The sequence below is a fragment of the Stomoxys calcitrans genome, chromosome 3, assembly GCF_963082655.1.
Source record: "Stomoxys calcitrans chromosome 3, idStoCalc2.1, whole genome shotgun sequence".
NCBI lineage: Eukaryota > Metazoa > Arthropoda > Insecta > Diptera > Muscidae > Stomoxys > Stomoxys calcitrans.
This window is the reverse complement of record NC_081554.1, coordinates 169,562,394-169,589,948: the sequence shown is the minus strand read 5'-3', so window position 1 is coordinate 169,589,948 and position 27,555 is coordinate 169,562,394. Positions and strand designations below refer to the sequence as shown.

At 41.3% G+C, this 27,555-nt stretch overlaps 1 protein-coding gene across 2 annotated transcripts; it reads right to left on the bottom strand.

The window, feature by feature from the left end:
• Window positions 1-7,616: 7,616 nt before the first annotated feature.
• LOC106088570 (diuretic hormone class 2) lies at window positions 7,617-27,192 on the bottom strand. Of its 2 annotated transcripts, none has more exons than XM_059366057.1 (3): window positions 27,029-27,192; window positions 14,729-14,839; window positions 7,617-9,288 (listed from the first exon to the last, which is right to left on the bottom strand). In XM_059366057.1, exons 1-3 carry the CDS (start codon window positions 27,124-27,126, stop codon window positions 9,153-9,155), a joined length of 345 nt encoding a protein of 114 aa, XP_059222040.1. In that variant the 5' UTR covers window positions 27,127-27,192; the 3' UTR covers window positions 7,617-9,152. The 2 variants fall into 2 exon arrangements, with proteins under 2 accessions (XP_059222040.1, XP_059222041.1); XM_059366058.1 differs by having other exon boundaries at window positions 27,032-27,192.
• Between the last annotated feature and the right edge of the window lie 363 nt (window positions 27,193-27,555).

Below are 27,555 nucleotides of genomic sequence, written 5' to 3'. Positions count from 1 at the left end.
TATAGACCAGTGGTGGACAGAAATACACACACTATTGCACATTACTGTGTACAAGAAAATAATCCCAAGCAATGCCATGTGCTTTCACATAATCTAGAAGGCTCAACATTATCCGATTTGGCTGAAATTTTGTATATGATGTTCTATTATGGCGCCCAAGCAAGTATGGTCCAAATTCTTTCATCTCCTCTCATATAAACGGAATTCTGGATTTTGCAGATGATGTTTTGTTATGACTCCCAATAACCGTGCAAACTCAATCATCTGTTGTAGATCCCACATAAATCGATATTCAGATTTAACTTCTTAAGCCACTTTAGGTTAGGTTAGGTTGAAAAAAGGGTACGAGTATTAATCCGTCCCATGACACTATAGGATACACCTAAGCCTCGTCTTCTCACGATCTGGATTTCTCCATAGGATTTTCGCCATCCTACAGACCATTTCGTTGTTTCACAGGGTTGCATGCGCACCCCGGCCATACCCTTAATGCGGACTGCGTCGACCCGAAATTCTTCGGGTTAACCAAGTTTATTGACGGCAGTTCTCTGGCCTTCACTGCCAAATTGTCTGCTTTCTCATTACCAGTTATTCCGTTATGACCCAGCACCCATACGATGTGGATCGTGCCATCCTCAGAGAAGACGATAATGTCCTCCCTACATTCCAAGACTATTTGTAATCTTACCGTCCTGGTCGAGTATGAACATATTTATAATCCGTAAAGTTATTCATACTCGACGTCGTCGCGTTAACACCACACCACCTGACGCATTCCGTGATCGCTCGGATCTCCGCCTGCAGGACCGTAGTATGGTCAGGCAGTCTAAAACAGATTTCAATCCATTCTCCCATCGCCTTAAGATTTATAGCCGCAGTGGCTGCCTCGCACTTAATCAGTATGTCGATGGGTCGAAAAACTAGAATAGTCTCCAGTCCCCTAGCGGGGGTGGTCCTTATCGCTCCGCCTATGAAAAGACAACATTGTATATGAACCTGTTGTGTTATTCTTAAGTTGCACTTTTTCTCCATCGCAGTCCACCAAACTACTGAGGCGTAAATCAGTATCGGTCTAATCACGCTGATGTCATCGTTTTAGGTTCTTTGCCTAGTCTGGAACGACGATGGAACCATTACCGACTATAAAGTAGGTAATGGTTCCATCGTCGGGTCCCTTTTCGTTTATTGGGTTTCCATTCCCTGTACTGCCTGATGTTTCAATACTAGGATCTTTGCCTATCTTAGTCTTCCAAATCCTAAGTAAATGGGCTTCTTGGGAATAGGTGATGGTGCCATCATCGGCTCCCTATTCGTTGGGTTGTAAATCCTTAGACCAGTACCAGTTGGACCGGGTCCTTAGAGCCTGGTTAAACCATATGCTAAGAATCAGGTGGGTAAATTGCGGTTCCCATGACATACATATAAGGGAGAAAGTGGCACAAGGCCCGCCACAGGGGGGCAATTTATCCCCACTCCTTTGGGTGACCACCGTAAATAACCTAATACGGATGCTGACTGATATGAACACGTCTGACGATGTTATAATACTTTTTAGGGGTAAGGATACGAACCAGCTATGAAGAAGGGCCGAAAGGATCCTGCATATGACTAGGCTAGTCTCTATGTTAACCCAAAAAAGACTGAAATATGCTTGTTCACGAGGAAGACGAAGGTGGGCCAATTTGACGCACCACGTTTTCTCAATAAAAGGATTTCAATATCTGACAACGTCAAATACTTAGGAGTGATCTTGGATAGGAATCTTAATTGGAAGTGTCACATTCAGAAGCGCACTGAGAAGGCTCACAGATGTTGGGCACTATGTAGACGGGCCATAGGCTCGAAATGGGGCCTGAATTCGAGGATAGCCCACTGGCTCTACAGAAGCGTGATTAGACCAATACTTACTTATGCCTCAGTAGTTTGGTGCAATGTTAGGGCCATACAACAAGTTCAGAGAACATGTTGTCTTGGCATAGGCGGAGCGATGAGAACCACACCCACTAGGGCACTGGGGACCATTATAGATATTCGGCCCATTGACATACAGATAAAATGTGAGGGAGCCACTGCGGCTATGAGACTTAAGGCGATGAGAGAATGGATTGATAATCGAGGCGACGATAGGAAACCTGGAAGGAAGAGAAGAGGTTTCCGATCGGATACCTGAGACGACATTTGAGGTCGAGTGCGAGGTACTGCTTCCAACTGCATTGTTTTGGACTGACGGAACCCTAGTATTGCCGTCTGGAAGATCATATTACACGGATGGATCAAAGCAAGGGAACAGAGTGGGCCTGGGGGCAGTCTAAAACAGATCTCAGGGACAGGCCATAAGGCAATAACAACCAGGAGGGTAAGGTTAAGAACAGTCTTGGAGTGTAAGAAGGAGAGTATGGGGATGGCACAATCCGTCCGTCTGGTTGCCGAGCCATAACGCAGCAAGGGGGAATGAAAGGACAGACGATTTGGCGGTCAAGGTCAAAGGACTGCCGTCAATAAACTTGGTTAACCCGAAGCCTTTCGGGTCGACGCTGTCTGAGTTAAGGGCGTGGGCAACGAATGCGCATGCAACCCTGTGGAACAGCGAAACAGTTAGTAGCACGTCGAAAATCCTATGGGGTAATCTGGATCGTGAGAGGACCATACTAAAGGGTGATTTTTTTGAGGTTAGGATTTTCATGCATTAGTATTTGACAGATCACGTGGGATTTCAGACATGGTGTCAAAGAGAAAGATGCTCAGTATGCTTTGACATTTCATCATGAATAGACTTACTAACGAGCAATGCTTGCAAATCATTGAATTTTATTACCAAAATCAGTGTTCGGTTCGAAATGTGTTCATTCACCGTAACGTTGCGTCCAACAGCATCTTTGAAAAAATACGGTCCAATGATTCCACCAGCGTACAAACCACACCAAACAGTGCATTTTTCGGGATGCATGGGCAGTTCTTGAACGGCTTCTGGTTGCTCTTCACTCCAAATGCGGCAATTTTGCTTATTTACGTAGCCATTCAACCAGAAATGAGCCTCATCGCTGAACGGTGAATGAACACATTTCGAACCGAACCCTGATTTTGGTAATAAAATTCAATGATTTGCAAGCGTTGCTCGTTAGTAAGTCTATTCATGATGAAATGTCAAAGCATACTGAGCATCTTTCTCTTTGACACCATGTCTGAAATCCCACGTGATCTGTCAAATACTAATGCATGAAAATCCTAACCTCAAAAAAATCACCCTTTATTACTGAAGGGAAGTAATAAAGAGGTCAGTATAATTTTTGGTGTCATAACGGGAGACATAGGACTACGAGCTCACTTATGTAAAATCGGTGCGGCAAGTGATAGCATGTGGCAGAAGATGATGAGACATTGGAGCATTTCCTTTTGTCATTGCCCGACTTTCGCATATAACAGTTACGGGCACGTTGGTGGGGACACTATACCAGACATGAACCATGTTAAGGGAGTGGCATGGAAAACAGTTAAAGATTTTGTAAATAGCACGGACTTTCTAACTCAAGATTTTCTTTTTCGATGCTACTTTTTTTTTACCCTCCACCATAGCAGGGGGCTATACTAATTTTGTCATTCTGTTTGTAAATACTCGAAATATTCGTCTGAGACCCAATAAAGTATATGTATTCTTGGTCGTCGCGACATTTTATGTCGATCTAGCCATGTCCGTCCGTCTGTCTGTCGAAAGCACGCTTACTTCCGCTTTAAATTTTGCACAAATACTTCTTATTAGTGTAGGTCAGTTGGAATTGTAAATAGGCCATATCGGTCCATGTTTTGATATAGCTGCCATATAAACCAATCTTGGGTCTTGACTTCTTGAGCCTTTAGAGGGCGCAATTCTTATCCGATTGGAATGAAATTTTGCACGACGTGTTTCGCTATGACATCCAATAACTGTGCAAAGTAAGGTTCAAATCGGTTCATAACCTGATATAGCTGCCATATAAACCTATCTTGAATCTTGACCTCTTGAACCACTAGAGGGCGCAATTCTTATCCGATTTAAATGAAATTTTGCACGACGTGTTAAGTTATGATATCCAACAACTGTGCCAAGTATGGTTGAAATCGGTCCATAACCTGATATAGCTGCCATATAAACCAATCTTGGGTCTTGACTTCTTGAGCCTCTAGAGGGGGCAATTCTTATCCGATGTGGCTTAATTTTGCACGTGGTGTTTTGTTATGATATCCAACAACTGTGTCAAATAAGGTTCAAATCGGTCCATAACCTGATATAGCTGCATTATATCTCGATCTTGGGTCTTGACTTCTTGAGCCTTTGGAGGTCGCAATTATTATCCGATTGGAATGAAATTTTGCACAACGTGTTTTGTTATGATATTCAAAAACTGTGCCAAGTATGGTTGAAACCGGTCCATAACCTGATATAGTTTCCATATAAACCGATCTGTGGTCTTGACTTCTTGAGCCTTTCTTATCCGATTTGAATGAAATTTTGCACGACGTGTTAAGTTATGATATGCAACAACTGTGCCAAATAAGGTTCAAATCGGTTCATAGCCTAATATAGCTGTTGTATAAACCGATATGGGCACTTGACTTCTTGAGCTTCTAGAGGGCGCAATTCCTATCCGATTTGGCTGAAATTTTGCATGACATTTTTTACTTTCAACAACTGTGCCAAATAAGGTTCAAATCGGTTCATAACCTGATATAGCTGCCATATAAACCGATCTTGGGTCTTGACTTCTTGAGCCTCTAGAGGTAGCAATTATTATCCGATATGCCTGAAATTTTGTACGACAGATCCTCTCATGACCATCAACATACGTATTGGTCTGTTTCGTTCTATAGCCTCATACAGCTCCCACATAAATCGATCTTTCTATTTTACTTCTTGAGCCCCCCAAAAGGGGGCAGTTCTTATTCGAATTGGCTGACATTTTATACAGGTCTCCAACATATAATTTAATTGTGGACCAAACCGGACCATATCTTGGTATCGCTCTAATAGCAGAGCAAATGTTTTCTTTTATCCTTTTTTGCCTAAGAAGAGTTGCCGGGAAAAGAACTCGACTCGAAATGCGATACATGGTGGAGGGTATATAAGATTCGGCGATTACTGGCTTAGGTGTATGTCTATATTGGTACGGGGAGGATTTATATCCGCACCCTCTTTTCAACCTAACCTAGCCTAACTTAACTGTGAATGGTGAGCGATATGGTTAGATGATATCCAACTTTTTTTTTTTGCTCAAAATGCAAAACCACATATCATGCAAGACTTGCATGATATGTGGTTGGTGTCACATGCCACACAGAACGCTTAATCATGGACTTATTTGAGTGGTGATTTGGTGGACATTTTATTTCACATTCGAGACCGGTCCGGTTGGCCGCATAGATTTTGGGATTTAACACGTTTTGACTATTATACCCACCACCGAAGGATGGGGGTATATTAATTTTGTCATTCCGTTTGCAACACATCGAAATATCCATTTCCGACCCTATAAGGTATATATATTCCTGGTCAGCATAAAAATCTAAGACGATATAGAAATGTCCGTTCGTCTGTCCGTCTGTCTGTTGAAATCACGCTACAGTCTTCAAAAATAGAGATATTGAGCTGAAACTTTGCACAGACTCTTTTTTGTCCATAAGCAGGTTAAGTACGAAGATGGGCTAAATCGGACTATATCTTGATATAGCCCCCATATAGACCGAACCGTCGATTTAGTTTCTTAGGCCCATAAAAGCCACATTTATTATCCGATTTTGCTGAAACTTGGGACAGTGAGTTGTGTTAGGCCCTTCGACATTCTTCGTCAATTTGGTCCAGATCGGTCCAGATTTGGATATAGCTGCCATACAGACCGATCCTCCGATTTAGGGTCTTAGGCCCACAAAAGCCATATTTATTAGCCGATTTTGATGAAATTCGAGACAGTGAATTGTGTTAGGCTTATCGACATCCTTCGTCAATTTGGCTCAGATCGGTCCAGATTTGGATATAGCTGCCATATAGACCGATCCTCCGATTTAGGGTCTTAGGCCCATAAAAGCCACATTTATTATCCGATTTTGCTGAAATTTGGGACAGTGAGTTGTATTAGGCCCTTCGATATCCTCCGTCAATTTGGCCCAGATTTGGATATAGCTGCCATATAGACCGATCCTCCGATTTAAGGTCTTAGGCCTATTAAAGCCTCATTCATTATCCGATTTTGCTGAAATTTAGGACAGTGAGTTGTGTTAAGCCCTTCGACATCTTTCGTCATTTTGGCCAAGATCGGTCCAGATTTGGATATAGCTGCCATATAGACCGATCCGCCGATTTAGGATCTTAAGTCCATAAAAGCCACATATATTATCCGATTTTGCTGAAACTTGGGACAGTGAGTTGTGTTAGGCCCTTCGACATTCTTTGTCAATTTGGCCCAGATCGGTCCAGGTTTGCATATAGCTGCCATATAGATCGATCCTCCGATTTAGGGTCTTAAGCCCATAAAAGCCACATTTATTATCCGATTTTGCTGAAGTTTGGGACAGTGAGTTGTCTTAGGCCCTTCGACATCCGTCTTCAATTTGGCCCAGATCGGTTCAGATTTGGATATAGCTGCCATATAGACCGATTTCCTGATTTAAGCTATTGGGCCCATAAAATGCTCATTTATTGTCCAATGTCGCTGAAATTCGGGACAGTGAGTTAAATTAAGCCCCTAGACATACTTTTGCAATATCGCACAGATCGGTCCAGATTTGGATATAGCTGCCATATAGACCGATATCTAGGTTTTAGGTTTTGGGGCCATAAAAGACGCATTTATTGTCTGATGTCGCTGAAATTTGAGACAGTGAGTTTAGTTAGGCTCTTCGACGTCCTTCTTGACCAGATCGGTCTTAATTTGAATATAGCTGCCATATAGACCGATCTCTCGATTTAAGGTTTTGGGCCCATAAAAGAGGCATTTATTGTCCGATTTCGCCGAAATTTGGGACAGTGCTTTAAGTTAGGCTCTTCGACATTTTTATGCAACTTGGCTTAGATCGGTCCAGATTTTGATATTGCTGCCATGTAGACCGATATCTCGATTTAAAGACTTGGCCCCATAAAATTCGCATTTATAATCCGATATCAATGAAATTTGACAAAGTCATATGTTAGGCTTTTCGACATCCGTGTCGTATATGGTTCAGATCGGTTTATTTTTAGATATAGCTACTAGAAAGACCAATATTTTGTTATACATAATTGAACAATGACTTGTACTTAATAGTATTTGGTCCAAATCGGATCTGGATCAAACTGCTATGGGACATAAGGTATGGAATTTTCACTGGATTTTGATGAAAAGTGGTTTACATATATACCCGAGGTGGTGGGTACTTACTTGTTTTTGGAACATTTTGGCAGAATCCATGATAGTGGGTTCCCAAGATTACCACCTTACAGCAGCTTACAATGATGGCTGCTGTTTGTGCATTGTTTGGATTATAAATACGAAGACCACAAGTTCCATTCCAAAGCAGCTCTCTTTGAAAGAGTTCTGTAGAACGTATATACCTATCCTGATCCACCTTTGTTATGTTAGCCGTTAAAGAAAAATCAAAACAATGTTGCCTTATGTAGTTTCTAGTGTATATATGCACTTTATTTTTTATTTTTAAATATTTTTGTGATTTTGGTAATCTAAACAATTTTGGAATTTTTGGTTTTTCGATTCGTTAGATAGTTTTGTAACGTCGTAGTATGTATGTACATGCTTGTGGTGTTTGAAATAGGACATCAAACTGAGAACAGATTCCAGCCAAGAGTTTTTTATTCAAGTATCGAAAATAGATGAAATATAAAATTTGGAATTTATGGAAAAACGTTGAAGATATTTTATAAAATATTTCAGAAATTGGCACATGGGGTATAAGGGATAACTTTAGGGAAAAAATTAAAAAAAAAAAATTAATAAATTTTTTAGGCTGGTTTTTTAAGCTTTTTTTATAGAAAATTCTGTCACATTCAAGAACCTTTATTCATATTTTAAATATTTTTTTTAGATATTTTTTATAGTAGTTGGTATGGTGTATAATAATGCATGGACTTATCTTATTATAATGTTTTTTTTTTATAAATAAAATTTTAGGAACTGAAATTTTTGTTGAATGAAAAATCAATGATCAGGTATATGGAACCCAAGTAAAAATCATCTTTCGGGGGACCTTGCTTTCCTTGCTCTGCAGGTTGTGGTATGGTTTAAGGGTGTTTGGGGCTTTGTAATACTTCCTTTGTCGGTTATTAATCGCTTCAAAATCGTTTAATATTTGTTTTTGTTTTTTTTTTTTGGTTTTTGACTGATAAACTCTTAAATACTAAAAAATAGTACACATTGTCTTTAAACTTAGTATGTTGTGGTTTTATGAATTTTTCTCTTCCTCAATATAAGTTTATTTTTGTTTTTTTTTATAATACATTTAATGTGATTTTTCTTTGTCATTATATTTTGTATAACTTAGGTAAGTGTTTCTTTTTTAAATGAAAAAAGCATATTTAAAAGCATTTTTTTTTATATTTTCCTTGAAGTTTGTTTTTTTTTTCAATATAAGAAGAGAGTAGTGGGGTTGGTTGTTTGTGTGTGTTTTGTTAAATTTTTCTTAAAATATTCATATAAATTGTTATATAATTTGGAGCAACAGTTTAACTTTGTGTAGGTGTTTTCTTTTTGATTATAGAATACATATATGAAATATTCTTTTTCATTTGCGTTTCCGTTTTTTCAACTTTTATTCGTTTACGAGATTTCAACATTGATTTTTTTCGTTAAGTTATATGTATGAGGAGGACTAGGACTAGTTTGGTTAGTAGTAGTGCAAAAAGGAGTGTTGTTTTGTTTGGTTAATCTAGGACTTTTCCTATTTCCTCTAACATTTATAAGCTAAACATTGTTATTTTTTTCTTAGGTTTTTCTTTGTTAGACTTTCACTCCTTTTTTGGGGTTTCCTTTGTGGTATTTGAATGATTGCATTAGGATGTTAGGGGGGAGGCTTGATTTTTTTTTTGTTTTGTCTTTGTCATTTTAATCGTTTCGGGTTTGAGGTGCAACATAACCTGTTTTGGTGTTGGGTTTCCTGTAGCTCTGCTGGGGACTCTTTGTGATCTTAGCAATTTAAGCTTCGGTTTCGGAACGGCGCCTTCTTCCTGGTCCTCCGGGGAAATTGGCCGCAGCCAAACCCATGCGATGTTTCGCCTCCTGAGTGCCGGAATAGCCACGAGCCAAGCCAAAGTCCACTGTACGTTTGGAACTGTAAGAATAAGGAGAAAAATAATAAAAACATAGAAAAATATAAAACACTTTTATTTTCTAATTTTCATAAACAAGTAAAAACACATTAGGTTTGGTTGGGCCAAAAACTGGATATCTGCCACCTAGGATATCTGCTTTAGCCAAAAATGGAAATTTGTCCATGAACATTGCCTTAAGAAACAGGAACAAACTTCTCACTTGTCAATGAGTGCTGTCCCATTCAAATATAAGCTCAATGATAAGGGGCTTCCTATTGGGTTGCCCAAAAAGTACTTGCGGAGTTTTCATATAGTCGGCGTTGACAAATTTTTTCACAGCTTGTGATTCTGTAATTGCATTCGTTCAGTTATCATCTGTTACGTTAAGCTTGCTTTAGAAAAAAAGTGTAAAAAAAAGTATATTTGATTAAAGTTCATTCTAAGTTTTATTAAAAATGCATTTACTTTCTTTTAAAAAATCCGCAATTACTTTTTGGGCAACCCAATATATAGCCCATCTTCAAACCTCACCTGCCTTTGGACAGCAAATGAAAGTCTGAAGAGTGTTTTCTGAGCCAACTGCTTGATGGAAGCACTCCTTGTTCCAATGATATCACGGCGCAGTGGCAAACCATTGCCCACTCCATGGAAAATGTCGCGAAATCCGTACTTGGGTAACGAAAGCCAAGAAACCCATGGTACGACCAAGTGTGTCGAGATGCTACTGAAGCCAAGAATGAGGCATGCAGAACAACTCTGCAATCTGTAGCAACGCGCCAGATGAAGGAGAGGTCGGGAGAAAAAGAGAGAGGAGAAACGTCTTTTTCGCAAAAAGAACAAGAAAAAGGGCGTTAAGTTCGGCCGGGAAGAACTTTAGATACCCACCACCTCGGGTATATATGTAAACCACCTTTCGTCATAATCCGATGAAAACATGCATAATTTATGGCCACATAGAAGCTTTATCGAAATATGGTTCGATTTGGGCCAAATTCGACACGGATATTGACTGGTCTAAAAAGTACAAGTCACATTGTTCAATTTTGTAGAACAAAGAATTGGTCTTTTTGGTAGCCATATCCAAATATAGAACGATATGAACTATATACGACACGTATGTCGAAAAGCCTAACATAAGTCACTGTGTCAAATTTGAGCGAAATCGGATAATAAATGCGCCTTTTATGGGCCCAAAACCTTAAATCGAGGGATCAGTCTATATGACAGCTATATCCAAATCTGGACCGATCTAGGCCACATCGCAGAAATATATCGAGGGGCTTATCTTAACACACTGTACCAAATTTCAGCAAAATCGGGCAATACAGCTAAATTCAAATCTGGACCGAACTGGGCCAAATTGAAGAAGGACGTCGAAGGTCCCACCACAACTCACTGTCCCAAATTTCGGCGATATCGGACAATAAATGCGCCTTTTATGGGCTCAAAATCTTAAATCGAGAGATAGGTCTATATGGCAGCTAAATTCAAATCTGGACCGAACTGGGCCAAATTGAAGAAGGACGTCGAAGGTCCCAACACAACTCACTGTCCCAAATTTTGGCAATCTCGAATAATAGATGCGCCTTTTATGGGCTCAGAACCTTAAATCGAGAGATCGGTCTATATGGCAGCTATACCCAAATCTGAACCGATCGGGGCCAAATTGAAGAAGGATGTTTAATTTTAATTTCCTTTAGAAAATATGTTAAAAATCTCAACAAATTTCCTTGCAATTTTATTTTCAGAAAAATAAATTGGAGGGGCCCGGGGCAGCGCCAAATGTTGTCTCTTGAGAATTTTATTAAAATTTTCTCTTAAGAGAATATATATTTGAAATTCTGTTTTTGAGAAAATTATTGGGGCCCCTCCCACCTCCCTGACTACTTCCCTGGTTCCTAAATAAACCGTCCCTCCCACCCCCTGGCTAATTCCCTGGTTCCCAAATAAACCGATTAAATTCTTGAGCCACTAGAGGACGCAATTCTTACCCGATGTGGTTGAAATGTGTGGTAGTGGTGATAAGTGCCGTATTCCAGCTGTGCATCTTCTTGAATCGATGCTGGCCGACTTCTGTGAGGAGGGACTAATTGAAATTGGTTAGGAGTAGCGCCTCAAGTCTCTTTGTGACCTTGTATGGAAGTGGTCGGTCTATGTGACTTTCCATGTGTTTTCTTGGTGCGAAAGTTACCCCTGGTCCCCTGGATTGGAGACAACACGGCTCATTTTCCACGTCTCTGGTATTACTAAGGTGTAGATGAATAGATTGAGCGCATCTGTCAGGCAATTTATTCATAATTCTACGAAATGTTTAGGCATTAGCATTGATATTCCGTCAGGGCCCACAGCCTTTGATGACTTAGCACTTCCAATGACTTTGGCTACATCTTTAACGCCGAAAATCTATGGTATTGCGTCTTGCCTCCTATTGATTGCTTGAGAAATTGCCTGTCAAAATGGGCTGTTTACCGTTCCATGTCTGGCAACTGATTTCCATTGAAGGTTGTATGGGCTTAGCTTGTACTCATCGGCGGGTTGTGAAGAGATTTAACTGTCGACCACACTTTAGTGACATCTGAGCCTGTGTTGCAGCTTCCAATATGCTCCAACTATTTTTTCCACAGGTGTTCACCAACAAAGTTATGTTCATTTATCCTCCTGCTGCCAGGATTGGTTCTGAGAAGCACATCACGTTCATCCTCTAATTTGACTGCTATGAGAAATTGGATGATAGGTGTTTGACCAGGTGATAGGTGTTTGACCAGCCGGAATGAAGCAGGTGGCTCCTGCCGTGAGGGTTGAGTGAAGAACCTTTTCTGAGTTGCAAACATCAGTAGGCGGTGGTTCTCGTAGAAATATGTTTTCGGTATGGTCCCCGAGCCTAACCAGTCCACTTTCTTTTCGTTGACATACATAAGGCGTTCAGAGCCTATTAAGTCATGTGACCGATAGAGCTATATGATTATGGGAAGACTGTCTGAGGCATGGGTGATTATCGTTCGCCATGTCGTGATGTTTATCAGAACTGCGCCAGCACTCAGGCGAACTCGAGCACTCCCATAATTCTAGTTGGGATGCCTTCATTGGATTTTTTTTTTTTTTTTTGCAAATTTTGCCCAATGTGCAGTCCGATATCAATGAGTGCAGTCCGAAATATGTTTAAGCTCAATGATAAGGGGCCTCCTTTTCATAGTAGAGTCCGAACGGCATGCCACAGAGCGACACCTCTTTGGAGAGAAGTTTTTACATGGCATAGAACTTCATAAATGTTGCCAGCATTGGGAGGAAAAACCACCGCTGAAATATTTTTTCTGATGGCATCGGCAGGATTCGAACCTATGTGTTCAGCGTCATAGGCGGACATGCTAACCTCTGCGCTATGGTGGTGCATAAAGTGGAGTCCTACCAGTGTTGCGCCTCTCTGGTTATCCCTCAGGCCAGAGTGCCAGAGTCCATGGTGAGCCTTAAAGTCTCCCATGACTATGCAGTTTTCGCCTTCGAGCATTGGTCCAATATCACCGCTAAAGCCGGGGGAACAAACTCATACTGGAGGGTTGCAAAGATTATACAGTTCAATCTCGGTGTCGTCTGATCTAACAGCTATGGCCTGTGCAACTCGTAGAAGTTGCACAGGGACAGATATTAGCATATTGAGGGATGCAAATGCAAATTTTGCCCATGAACATTCCACCTAAGGAACAGAGGCAAACTTCTCATATATCAAGGAGTGCAGTCCAATTCAAGTTTAAGCTCAATGATAGGGGCCTCCTTTTTATAGCCGAGTCCGAACGGAGTGCCGCAGTGCGACACCTCTTTGGAGAGAAGTTTTATTGGGTTGCCCAAAAAGTAATTGCGGATTTTTCATATAGTCGGGGTTGACAAATTTTTTCACAGCTAGTGACTCTGAAATTGCATTCTTTCTTCTGTCAGTTATCAGCTGTTACTTTTAGCTTGCTTTAGAAAAAAGTGTTAAAAAAGTAGATTTGATTAAAGTTCATTTTAAGTTTTATTAAAAATGCATTTACTTTCTTTTAAAAAATCCGCAATTACTTTTTGGGCAACCCAATACATGGCTGAAAAAATTTTTTGATGGTCTCACCAGGATTTGAACCCAGGCTTTCAGCGTCATAGTTCCTATTTCCTCCTATTTCAATTGAGGGGTGTCAACCCAGAATTATTGGTGATTATAGCATTTCGCATTACTATTAGAACACCTGGTCTGGTAATTGACACGTTATCTAGCAAATGTTTAATACCTTTTATTTTTATCCAATATTGTACCGCTCGGTGTTTATACTCGTTTGAAGAATTTTTGGGTTCGGGCGTTCCCCTCGAAGTACTTAACCTCAAATTTAAGTATGCTATTTAGGAGCAAGCAAAACTAAGCATATCAACCATACCTTCATCAGCTGCTGTATTGACAACAGTTGACATTACAGCTCCAGCTGTCACTTTATCACATGCATCACAACCAGTAGCACCACTGACAGCTACGGATTTTCATAGGTGAGCCAAGTGAAATGTACTTGGCCTCAAACTTGTATATCAGATGCGTAGTTTAATATTCAATAGCTCTCATTTAAGTCCAATATTGTACCGCTCGTTGTATGTGCCCGTTTGGGGATTTTTGAGTGGGGCCTTCCCCCTAAGCAAACAAAAATTAGCAACCACTTCTCCATAAGCAGCTATATTGACAACAGTTGACACTACAACTCCAGCTGTGCTACATCACCTGCATCACTAACAGCTTTACCACTGCCAGCTATGGCCATATTGTGTGGTTTTAAGGGTTGGGCCTCCTATTTCAATTTAGGGATGTCAACCCAGAATTATTGGTGATTACAGTATTTCGCATTACTATTAGAACACCTGGTCTGGTAAGTGAAACGTTACCTGGCAACCCTTACTTTTATTGGAAACAGATTACCTCCCCTTAATACTATGCATTGAGTGACCAATTGAGTAAATAACCTAGGCCTACATAATATTGGATATGTAGAACCTGTTACCATGAGATTTTGGACCTATTTGTCTCAATTGATTTTCTACATCTGTAACTTGTGACCCAATAATGTTCAACAAGCAAAATAAAAATTTAAACTTTTTTTAATTTTCCTTAAAATTAAACTTTTCCTCTGGGCATAATTTCCATTTTAAAGGTAATTAATTTGGCTCTTGCAACATTTGGAAAATGTTACACTTGCAAAAAAAAAAAAACAAAATCGTTGATGTTATTATTAATTTTATTTTAGCGGCTGGTTATTAATGACCGCATTTGTATTCGAGCCATTTTAATTTCCTTTCGTAGCGCAATGAATTGAAACAACATTTTAAATTATTCATGGGACGAAAACCAATGTCTGTCCTTCTCAAGCGCAACAAGGCGTCACAAAGACACAAAGTAGCCAACAGCAAGGGGAGGAGGGAGGACATTAAATATTAAATGTGAACATTACTTACTTTTCCAAATCATTGCGGGCTCGCATTATAGTTTGTCCAAAGCGTGCCATTAATTCCATTAGGATGTCATCTGGTACCTCTTCCAGTTCGTTGTAGTAACCATTATTTTGGCTGTAGTAACCATCATGGGTAGATGGAAGGATGTGGGTGCAGGTGCAGGTGAAAGAAACGAAACGAAAGAAACAAAGAGATAATAATAATAAGTGAAGTGTTGTGGAAAATTAGTATTTTATAAATAATTATTTTAATCCTATGGCAGAGAAAAAATCTCTCTATGTCGTAAACCAACTGGAGAGTGGTTTGGGTATGCACATAAAACAATTACCCGAAGGAACTGAAGATGAAACAGAATTTAATAACCTAACATTTGCAAAAAAAAATCGCATTCGCTAAGTTCTTTGCCCGATATCTCTTTACAGGCCAACAAAGGAAATTCAATGAGAATTGCTATGCAATTGGAGTTATATCAGGTTATGAACCGATTCCGGCCATACTTGTCTTGGATGTTGGAGACCATAGTAGATGCCAATGTACAAAATATCAGCCAAATCGGATAAGAACTTACTTTACTTTACTTTCTGTCATAGCGACAGAATATTTGTTCACTAGCCGAACTTAGAATAGCCTTCCAAGCGCCTCGATCTTCTGCGCTCATTCTAAAATCTCTGACACCAAGTTTCGAGGTGTCTTCCACAACTTGAACTTTCCATCGGGCTTTTGGTCTTCCCGGTTTGCGTGGCCTTCAAAAGACTTCTTTGCTGAAGCTTCTTCATCCACTCTGACAACATGACCTAGCCAACGCAGTCGTCGTCATACAGCTCATACAGCTCGTGGTCCATGCATTGCCTATATTCTCCGTTAACGCAAACTGGTCCATATATATTTTCCGAAGAATCTTTCTCTCAAATACTCCAAGCACTGCCTCATCTGCTTTCACAAGTACCCATGCTTCAGAACCATATAACAGCACGGGTAGTATCAGTGTCTTGTATAGTGTAATCTTCGTCTTTCGAGAGGTGGCCTTGTTTCTAAACTACTAACTTAGTCCAAAGAAGCATCTGTTTGCCAGTATTATTTTTCGCTTAATCTCAAAACTGGTAGATAAAGTTACTGACTGTCTCAAAGTTGTGGTTCCCAACTTTCTCCATTTTCTTTATCTGCTCGGTTGTGCAAGGCTTTTTGGGGAGTTGAAACCATCCATTTCGTCTTATCTCCATTTACTGCCAGGCCCATTTTCACTGACTCTTTTTCGATTCTTTCAAAGACTGCAGTTACTACTTCCGGTGACCGACCTATGATCGGATAAGAAGTGCGCCCTCTACAGGCTCAAGAAGTAAAATACGGGGTATTGGCTATGTCATTTTGTGAACAAATTCAGACCATATTTGCCATGTATATTGAAGGTCTTGGAAGAAATCAATGTGCAAAATTTCAGCCAAATCGGATAAGAATTCCGCCCTCTAACGGCTTAAGCAGAAAAATCGGGAAATTGGCTTGTATGGGAGCTATATCAGGTTATGGAGCGATTCGGACCATATTTGATACGTATGTTAGAGGTCATAAAAGAAGTCATTGTACTAAGTATTAGACAAATCGCATAACAGTTGCACCCTCCAAAGGTTTAAGAAGTAAAAGTCAGGGAATTGGCTTGTATGGGAGCTATATCAGGTTATGGACCGATTCAGACCATATTTCGTACGTGTTTTGGAGGTCATAGGGAAAGTCGTTGTACACAGTATTAGCCAAATCGGATAAGAATTACGCCCCCTAGAGGTTCAAGAAGTATTGGGTTGCCCAAAAAGTAATTGCGGATTTTTTAAAAGAAAGTAAATGCATTTTTAATAAAACTTAGAATAAACTTTAATCAAATATACTTTTTTACACTTTTTTTCTAAAGCAAGCTAAAAGTAACAGCTGATAACTGACAGAAGAAAGAATGCAATTACAGGGTCACAAGCTGTGAAAAAATTTGTCAATGCCGACTATATGAAAAATCCGCAATTACTTTTTGGGCAACCCAATAAAATTGAGAGATTGGTTTAAATGGGAGCTATGGTAGGTTATAAACCTTTTTACCATATTTGCCACATATGTTAGGGGTCATAGAAAAAGTCACTGTGCAAAATTTCAGCCAAATCGAGTAAAAACTGCGCCCTCTAAAGGCTCAAGAAGTAAAATCGAGGGATTGGCTTGTATGGGAGCTATATCATAGACCAATTTAGACCATATTTGATTGGAGGTCATAGGAGAAGTCGTTGTACAAAGAATTAGTAATCGGAGAACAATTACGCCCTCTAGAGGATTAAGAAGTATTATCAGGAAATCGGTGTATATGGGAGCTATATCATTATATGGACCGATAAGGTCAATTTACAATCCCGTTCGACCTACGAAGATAAGAAGTATTTATGAAAATTTTCAAATTGTGCTTTACTCCATAGAAAGTTAGCGTGCCTTTCACAGACGGACATGGCTAGATCGACTTAAAATGTCATGACATCAAGAATATATATTAGGGCAGGTTGATTATTTTTTTCAATCGTATAGCAAAAACGTAAACTACATAACAGTAAGGAAAGGCAATAGTCGAGCGGTGCCTATATTATAATACTCTACAGCTAACCTACAAATACAAAATGGGAGCTATACGAGTATCTAATTTTGAACCAATTTTGATGAACCTCGGCGGATGTTTTCAGATGAGTTATTAAACAATCCGTATCAAATTTCGAGCAAATATATTCGAACTGTAATAAATACGGTTGACAACATTATTGCAAGGTACCCAAAATCTTACGAGCATATATATGGGAGCTACATCTAAATCTGAAACGATTTTGATCAAACTTATAAGATACTGTGGTAGGCATCGAAAGTATTGTGCACAATTTGGTCAGTAAATGCGCTTGTAGTTCCTCTAAAAGTGAAAATCGGGCGTTATACATATACGGCAGCTATATCTAAATCTGAACCGATTTCCATGAAATTCACCAGTAACATTAAGAGTCGTAAGAAAATCATTCCTGTCAAATTTCGAGAGAATGGGTTAATAAATAAGCACTTTATTCCAATATTTCTCAAAATCGGACAATTATGGGAGCTATATCTAAACCGATTTCGAGCAAACTTCTTACATATTGTGGTAGTTGACTATGAAATCTTTGTACAAAATCCTCAACCAACCGGCGGATCTTCAACCAACTGCTTCATGACATCGGAACATGTCGATACCGCCTTCCACCTGACTATGACGGTCCACTTGTTTACCGGCTTCACAAGCGGCAGAGGGGACAAACATGCCGGTGCGTATGACAGCAGGGCCAACAGGCAACGAGAGATCTACCATCCACCCTACCAAAATGCATTCCATTAAGGAAAAGGGCCAAGCTTCTCACATATCGATGGGTGCTGTCCGATTCAAGTATAAGCTCAATGATAAGGCGCCTCCCTTTTATAGCCGAGTTCAAACAGCGTGCCGTAGTACGACACCTCTTTGGGGGGGAAATTTTTACTTGGATGCCATACCATTTTTTCAAATGGCAAAGTTCCTTACAAATGTTGCCAACATTAGGAGGGGATAAACACCGCTGAAATTTTTTTCTGATGTTCGCGTTTAGATTCGAACCCAGGCATTCAGCGTCATAGGCGGATATGCTAACCTCTGCGCTACGGTGGCCATCGTAGCGTACCAGAACCCACCCTACAATGTCATCACTACCACCTACAATGTAATGATGCGAGGCATGAGGCAACAACCGCACTACCACCTACAATGTAATCATGAGAGGCAAGAGGAGCTCCTTGTACATACCGGCAAACACCTTCCTCGATACCAACGCACCAACTTTCGCCTCGTAGACTGTGTCAACGAGCCCCTCGATCACCTCCATTACTGTGACCCCACTTTCGCCGATCCTCTTTCCCAAATGGTGCAAACACTCTACGTCTTGCTCTACTCTCCTTCTACTCCCCACATTTATTAAGGTCGAAGGCCCCTCATCAACACCAGCAGCAGCACTCATCACTGGACCAACACCAAGAGCAGCACCAATACCGAACAGCGGCGAAGCCAAACAGCGCCATAAATCACAGCTGCATCAGCTGCTGTATTGACAATAGCTGAGGGCAAAGGCACCTCGCCAACATCAGCAGCACCACTTATAACTAGACTTCTACCAGCAGGAGCGCCACCAGCGAAGCATCAGCAGCGCCATCAACCACACCTGCATTAGCTGCTGTATTGACAATAGCTGAGACAGAAACTCCAGCTGACACGCCAGTTGACACGCCAGCTGTCACTTTATCAGCCAGTCCGGAATCGTTTGGGGTTCAACTGGTAGTTGCTTCGGCTACGGGGTCTGACCGGAGTCCTTAATATGGTGCCACGGGAGTCCCTGGGATTTCGATCCAAGCCCGATCCCAGTGGGTGGGTAACGCCGTGGTTTAGACCCAGATCGCGGGTAGAGCACAAGCTCGATATGGAGTTGCATTGCAACCGGGTGCCGTGACCCATTGATCGGAAGAAGTTTTACATAGTGCTCAGCTCCTAACCAAAGGGGAGATCACGTCCAAATAACATGAACTCGAATGGGTACCCATGCATAGCGTAGGCTATGTGTGGGGGCGTTGGTGGGAGGATTATATTTACCCGGGGTTAAGAGCCCTGTAGGATTGAGCCAACACTGCAGGTGCCTGCATTAAACACCATTAGGACTTGTCACTTCACCACCTGCATCGCAACCAGTAGCACCACAGCCATCCATCCATCCTCCATTAAGGAGGATGTCAAGGTGGGTCGACTGAAGTGCACTTAGCCTCAAACTTGTATATCAGATTCGTACTTTAATGTTCAATTCCTCTCATTTAAGTCCAATATTGTACCGCTAGTTGAATGTACCCGTTTGGGGATTTTTGGGTGGGGCGTTCCCCCTAGGCAAACAAAAATACACAACCACACCTCCATCAGCAGCTATATTGACAACAGCTGACATTACGACTTCAGCTGACACACCAGCTCTCACTTCATCACCATCAGTAGCACCACTGCCAATGATGCCCATACGGGGGTGGGGCGAGTCCCCTGACGCTTGATCCCAAATGTATATATCAGATTCGTACTCAAATGTTAAATACCTTCTATTTATATCCAATATTGTACCGCTCGGTGTTTATACTCTTTTGAAGGATTTTTGGGGTCGGGCTTTCCCCCAAGGTACTTAACCTCAAATTTAAATTTACTATTTAGGAGCAAGCAAAAGTTAGTATATCAACCGCACCTTAGCAGCTATATTGACAAGCTGACACTACACCTCTGCATCACCATCACTAGCACCACTGTTAATAATGCCCATTCCGGGGGGTTTTCTGGGTGGGGCAAGTCCCCTGACGATTGATCCCAAATTTTTATATCAGATTCGTACTCAAATCTTAAAAAAGTATCATATCAACCACATTTTTCAAGGTGAGCCGAGTGAAATGTACTAGACCTCAAACTTGTATATCAGATTCGTACTTTAATATTCAATACCTCTCATTTAAGTCCAATATTGTACCGCGTCTTGTATTGAGTGGGGCGTTCCCCCTAAGCAAACAAAAATTAGCAACCACACCTCCATTAGTAGCTATATTGACAACAGTTGACACTACAACTCCAGCTGACACATCAGCTGTGCTACATCACCTGCATCACTAACAGCTTTACCACTGCCAGCTATGGCCATATTGGGTGGTTTTCAGGGTTGGGCAAGTGAAATGACACTTAGACCCAAATTTGTATATAAGATTCGTACTTTTATCTTCAATATCTCTCAGTTTGCGACCATTTTTTGATGGAATGTTCATGGGCTAAATTTGCATTTGCATTACCTTTCATTTAAGTTCAATATTGTACCGCTCTTTGTATATGTCCATTTTTGGATGGGGCGTTCCCCCTAGGTACTTAACCTCAAATTTACTCCCACTTATGCCCATTACGGGGGGTTATCAGATTGGGCGAGTCCAATGAGACTTGGTTGACACTTCAATCAGCTGTGCTACATCACCTGCATCACTAACAGCTTTACCACTGCCAGCTATGGCCATATTGGGTGGTTTTCAGGGTTGGGCAAGTGAAATGACAATTAGACCCAAATTGAGATGACAATTAGACCCACTGAGACTTGGCTACAAATTTGTATATCAAATTCGTAGTCTAAGCTTAAAGACCTTTCATTTATATTCTATACTGTAGCGATCGGTGTTTATACTCATTAGAAGGATTTTTGGGGTCGGGTACTTAACCTCAAATTTAAATTTTCAATCAAAGGCCATACAAGCATTAGCATAAATCGGTACACACATCTTTTAAAGACTTTTTGATCATACTTAGTTGTTTAGTTTCTGGGGTCAAACCAACTCATTTAAATCAAAGCCAAAAATGACTAAATAAATGGCTATGCAAATGCCATATCCATTGTAAATCTAAGAGATTCTAAACAGTCGTTATACAAGGTCACCTTTACAGTTACTTATGCCTCTCGCTCCATCCAAGGTTGTCAACTATTTTAATGCCAACCCACATCTGCCTCAGGTCCTGGGTCCTTTGTTTCCAAATATAATGTTTTAATTTACTATCATTTCCTTATTGGCCACATCGAAGCTGGGAGGAAAGAGACAGAGTAAGTGCTTTACCACCATGACTTACTCGTTCTCAGTATATGTGGGAGTATGGGTGGCAGGTAGTGTGTAAGTGAGTAAACATGTACGAGTACATACGCAGTGAGCACATGAATATATTTTAATTTTATTCCTGTGTTCCTGTACTAATTATGTGAAGGACAACAAAAACATGCCTAATAAAAATGTTAATCTTTCCCCTCCCCCATGCGCCCGACGCTTTGGTGTGGCTGCCTTGAAATGTCTTTGTTAAATATTCATTAGGCTGCTGTGTATTTGAATGTTGGTAGTCTCTTTCGCCATGTCATAACATTAAAGGACCATTGGAGTTACTCGTAAGTTAAGTAGTAAACATTGCAGTTATAACACAATGGAGCCCAAACAAATTTGCACGGAAATTCTCTTAAAGATGAGTTTAGAGGAATTGTTATATAGCAAAATCATGGTAGAAGTAGTTCTAATGTTTAAATACAAAAATATGCAAAGTTTCATAAAAAACAAGTAAAAGCGTGCTAAGTTCGGCCGGGCCGAATCTTATATACCCTCCACCATGGATCGCATTTGTCGAGTTCTTTTCCCGGCATCTCTTCTCAGGCAAAAAAGGATATAAGAAAAGAGTTGCTCTGCTATTAAAACGGTATCAAGATATGGTCCGGTTCGGACCACAATTAAATTATATGTTGAAGACCTGTGTAAAATTTCAGCCAATTCGTTTAAGAATTGCGCCCATTGGGGCTCACGAAGTAAAATAGAGAGAACGATTTATATGGGATCTGTATCGGGCTGTAGACCGATTCAGACCATAATAAACACGTTTGTTGATGGTCATGAGAGGATCCATCGTACAAAATTTCAGGCATATCGGATAATAATTGCGACCTCTAGGGGTCAAGAAGTCAAGATCCCAGATCGATTTATATGACAGCTTTATCAGGTTATGAACCGATTTAAGCCTTATTTGACACATTTGTTGAAAGTAAAAATAAAATACGTCATGCAAAATTTTAGCCAAATCGGATAGGAATTGCGCCCTCTAGAAGCTCAAGAAGTCAAATCCCCAGATCTGTTTATATGACAGCTATATCAGGTTATGGACCGATTCCAACCATACTTGGCACAGTTGTTGGATATCATAACGAAATACTTCGTGCAAAAATTCATTCAAATCGGATAAGAATTTTGCCCTCTAGAGGCTCAAGAAGTCAAGACCCCAGATCGGTTTATATGGCAGCTATATAAGGTTATGGACCGATTTAAACCATACTTAGCACAGTTGTTCGTTATCATAACAAAACACGTCGTGCGAAATTCCATTCTAATCGGAAAAGAATTGCGCCCTCTAGAGGCTCAAGAAGTCAAGACCCAAGACCGGTTTATATGTCAGCTATATCAGGTTATGGACCGATGGACAGTTTTTGAATATCATAACAAAACACGTCGTTCAAAATTTCATTCTGATCGGATAAGAATTGCGCACTCTAGAGGCTCAAGAAGTCAAGACCCAAGATCGGTTTATATGGCAGCTATATCAGGTTATGGACCGATTTGAACTATACTTGGCACAGTTGTTGGATATCATAATAAAACACGTCGTGCAAAATTTCATTCCAATCAGATAAGAATTGCGCACTCTAGAGGCTCAAGAAGTCAAGACCCAAGATCGGTTTATATGGCAGCTATATCAAAACATGGACCGATATGGCCCATTTACAATACCAACCGATCTACACTAATAACAAGTATTTGTGCAAAATTTCATGCGGCTAGCTTTACTCCTTCGGAAGTTAGCGTGCTTTCGACAGACAGATGGACGGACGGATGGACGGACAGACGGACGGACATGGCTAGATCGACATAAAATGTCGCGACGATCAAGAATATATGTACTTTATGGGGTCTCAGACGAATATTTCGAGTAGTTACAAACAGAATGACGAAATTAGTATACCCCCCATCTTATGGTGGAGGGTATAAAAATCGATGAATTTAGCGAAGCCCGTTGATGACGTGGGTAGTTCTTCAGCCATAGCCACATTGACATTCAGAAAGTGTGATATACAAAACGTGGCTCACTAGGTTTGATAAAGACAATCAACACCTACTTTCAACATCTCCACTCAAAAACAGCAACAAGGAACTTTTAAGTCGATTCAAAAGAAAATGATCTGAAGAGTAAGGTTTTAAATTCGGAAATACAATCCATTTGGCTAGGTGGCCGAAGTAGTAAGGAGGATAGCGCTAAACGCCAGGGTTCAAGCCCTGTTGAGAACATCAAAAAAATTGTCAGCAGTGGTTATCATCTTACTAATGCTGGCGACATTTGGAGGTATTCAACCAATAGAAATTTATCTACTAAGTGGTGCCGTCCTGCGGTATGCCGTTCGGGCCTACCACTGGGTACCCTTAGGTGTGAAAAGTATAAAATAGCTCTTCATCGCGGTCCGAAGATGGAGATGGTCTCCTAAGTACGACAGCTTGTTGTGAGGCATTCACAAAATAGAAATTTCTCTACTAAGTGGTGCCGTCCTGCGGTATGCCGTTCGGGCCTACCACTGGGTGCCCTTAGGTGTGAAAAGTATAAAATAGCTCTTCATCGCGGTCCGAAGATGGAAGTGTTCTCCTAAGTACGACAGCTGTTGATTAAACCATGGATAAATGTTTTGTGCTGTTTGTTAGTTGGTATGAAATGAATGGACGTTAAGGACGGTTGAAGGACGAGGTAGGTGAAGTGGAGTTCCGGGGTGAATTTCTGTGAAGAATTGGAAAGCAGTAGTGAGGCAAGTGCTCTCGAAGGATCCCATTACGCCTGGCTCCCTGAGGAGGGAGGACGGAACTTACACCGAGATTTGCCAGGAGAAGGTGGAAGGAGGCCCATTTTCCAGGTGAACAGGAAGAGGTCGGCGATGAAGATATCACAATTACTGCGGATAACCTCATCAGGGACATCGTTGGGAAGATAGTGTGGACAGTCCCCACTTTCCGGCCGAAGGATCCCAGTACGCCTAGCTCTCTGAGGAGGGAGGACGGGACTTACACCGAGATTTGCCAGGAAAAGTTGGAACTTTTGATGGAGGCCCATTTCCCAGGTGGACAGGAAGAGGTCGGCGATGAAGATATCACAATTACTGCGGATAACCTCATCAGTAACATCGTTGAGAAGATAGTGTAGACAGTCCCCACTTTCCGGCTGTTTTAGTCGGCCGGACCTAAGTGAATTATCCATACACTGCTGCAGGAGTCCTTTGGAGGAGTCAATTGCTTTTGCTTAAGTGGATTTTCCGAGATAGTCTGGCATTGTCCTACATGACAAGGGCATGGAGCGAGGTCAAGGTGGTGTTTATCCCCAAGGCAGGAAGAATAAACCACAGTACGACGAAGGATTATAGTTCTATTGGGTTGCCCAAAAAGTAATTGCGGATTTTTCATATAGTCGGCGTTGACAAATTTTTTCACAGCTTGTGACTCTGTAATTGCATTCTTTCTTCTGTCAGTTATCAGCTGCGACTTTTAGCTTGCTTTAGGAAAAAAGTGTAAAAAAAGTATATTTGATTAAAGTTCATTCTAAGTTTTATTAAAAATGCATTTACTTTCTTTTAAAAAATCCGCAATTACTTTTTGGGCAACCCTGATTGACAACTGATTGACCTGAAGGTGAGAGGGTGACTAACGTCGAAAAACTTCAGTGGGGCACAACACGCATACCTCAACCAGGTGGTACACGAGGTCGAGACGTCTCTCCGACAGAAGGAGTACACTTTGGCGGCCTTCATTGGTATTGAAGGGGTCTTCAATAGTGTGGAGATGGAATCGGTAGTCGCCGCACTGGGCCGCACGGGGATTCACCCCATAATCTTCCCGTGGAACAATAATATGCTTTATGTCAGGATTATTAGTGTGGTCAAAAGGCGGGTGACCAGAAAAACGCACCAAGGATGAAATGTTCTCTCTATGGAACCTCTTAAGTAATGAAATCCTGATGAATCTCGGTGGGGATGGCAGGATAATCGCTTATGTGGACGACATCGTTCTGATTGTCCGAGGAGGTTTCTGTCGACGACCAGCGAGATCATGGAAGGGTCACTGAGAAAGTTGTCGCGATGGACTACCAGAAATGGGTTGAGGAACAACCCAGGGAAGATGGATCTGGTGCACTTGGCCGGAATTCAGACTCCCGTCCTTGTGATCCCGTCTCGCGACTGTCGAAGGAGGCGAAGTACCTTGGCATTATCCTCGATTCAAAACTGTCCTAGAAGAGGAATACCGAGGAAAGAAGCCGTAATGCACTGTGTGTTTTTTATTACTGCAGCGGGATGTTCGGTTGGAAGTAGGGGCTTAGCCCCAAGATGATTTATTGGATGTACACGGATGTACTGACCTATGGAGCACTGGTATGGAGGAGGGTCGTAGAGAAGAGGACACTTGCTAGGGAGTCAGAGAAGGTCGAGAGACTGGCCTGCGTCGGGGCCACAGGGGCTATGAGATCCGCACCGCAGGCAGGCCTAAAAGCAATGCTGGATATGTAGCCCATTGAGGCCTATATTCGGAACTACAACGCCAAGGCGACGCTTAGGCTAAGTGAGCTCGGCTTGCTGAAGGAGTATGTTGCGGCCACAGTTCGATTCTAGGTGTTATGGATGCGAAGGGAGACTGAGGATAATCTCCAACTAACTGGAACCAGCGTCGTTTCTTTTCCTGGAAGGTATGAATGGTAAGCGAATGCTGTACTTGAGGAGAATGAGACCTTGATCTACACCGATGGCTTCAAGATGAAGTCAGGGACGGGATTGGGGGTCTACTCTGACGCACTCAATATCGGACTTCCGGACGGGTGTACGGTCTTTCGGGCAGAGGTCTGTGCCATTACAGTAGCCACAAGAGCAATTCTGGTAAGGGATTTACCGCCATCGAAACTCAGGATTTATATGGATAGTATGGCGGCTCACAAGGTCTTGGCGTGGTTATGTGTGGCGGATTGTTTGGAGTCCTAGGATAGACTTCGGGTCCACAATATCAGGCTGACATGGGTTCCTGGACATGAGGGAATTCCAGGAAATGAGAGGGCGTATGAGTGCGTCAGGAGGGGTCGTCTGCGCCGGTCGAACCAGCCACCGGTCTTGCCTATGTTCCATTCGTCGAGCTACTGAATACAGTGGAGGGGATGGCCAGGGCGGCGTTGGTGTCGAGATGGGACTGGGTGGATGGTTGCCTGCTTGTCATCGACTAGAGGAGGACGAGGGGGTTGATGGCGTTTAATAAGAGGTCGATGAGTACCTTAACAGGGTTCTTAACCAGGTACTGTGCCATAGGCCGCATGGTGCATGGGAATACCGCGCAATGACTTCTGTAGGAGTTGCCTTGATAAGGAGGAGACTATCGAGCACTTGCTGTGTTTAGCGGGTCTGTGTTTATCAGGTTGGGCGACCCACTCAACCTAACCTAACCTACTTGACAAACACGATCCATGATGGAGGGTATACAAGATTCGACCCAGCCGAACTTTGCACGCTTTTATATGTTTTTATTTATTTCATTTGTTTTTTAAATTTTTATTAATATTTTTTTATAGGATTTAGTTCACTTTCAAATGTTCACATGTACTACCTTATCCTCATATTTAATTAAGATTCTTTGGAAATAATATACCACTACCTTGGCATAGGAGCACCTTCTGCATACGAGACCATCCATAGGCACAATAATGCTGATGCCAGTATGCCAGCAACAATTTTTCTTTGTGTCATCATTTTCGTCGTAATTGGTTTGGAAGGGTTGGGAGATCTGTTTTACCGCTGTTGAAATTTAACGAAAACTGCAAAGAGAAAAAATTAAACAAAACGATGTAAGTAATTAGATGTTGGCCGCAATGATATGTCGTACTTATTAGTAAAGAAATGAAATGAATAAATTAATACCTAAAAATATATCTTGTTTTTCTGAAACCCATAATACGCGAGGAAAATATTTAATGTCCTTGCATTACGTTTTGATTTCAATCTTTATGGCAGCACTCTCTGTCCCAATGATACAGTGGCGCTATGGTAAACCATTGCCCAGTATCTGGAAAATTCTACGAAATCCATTCAAGAGTGCTAAAAGACTCCCCAAAGAACCCATAGGACGACTAACTGTGTCGCAATAATACTGAAGCCAATAATGCTGCTTAATCTGCTACT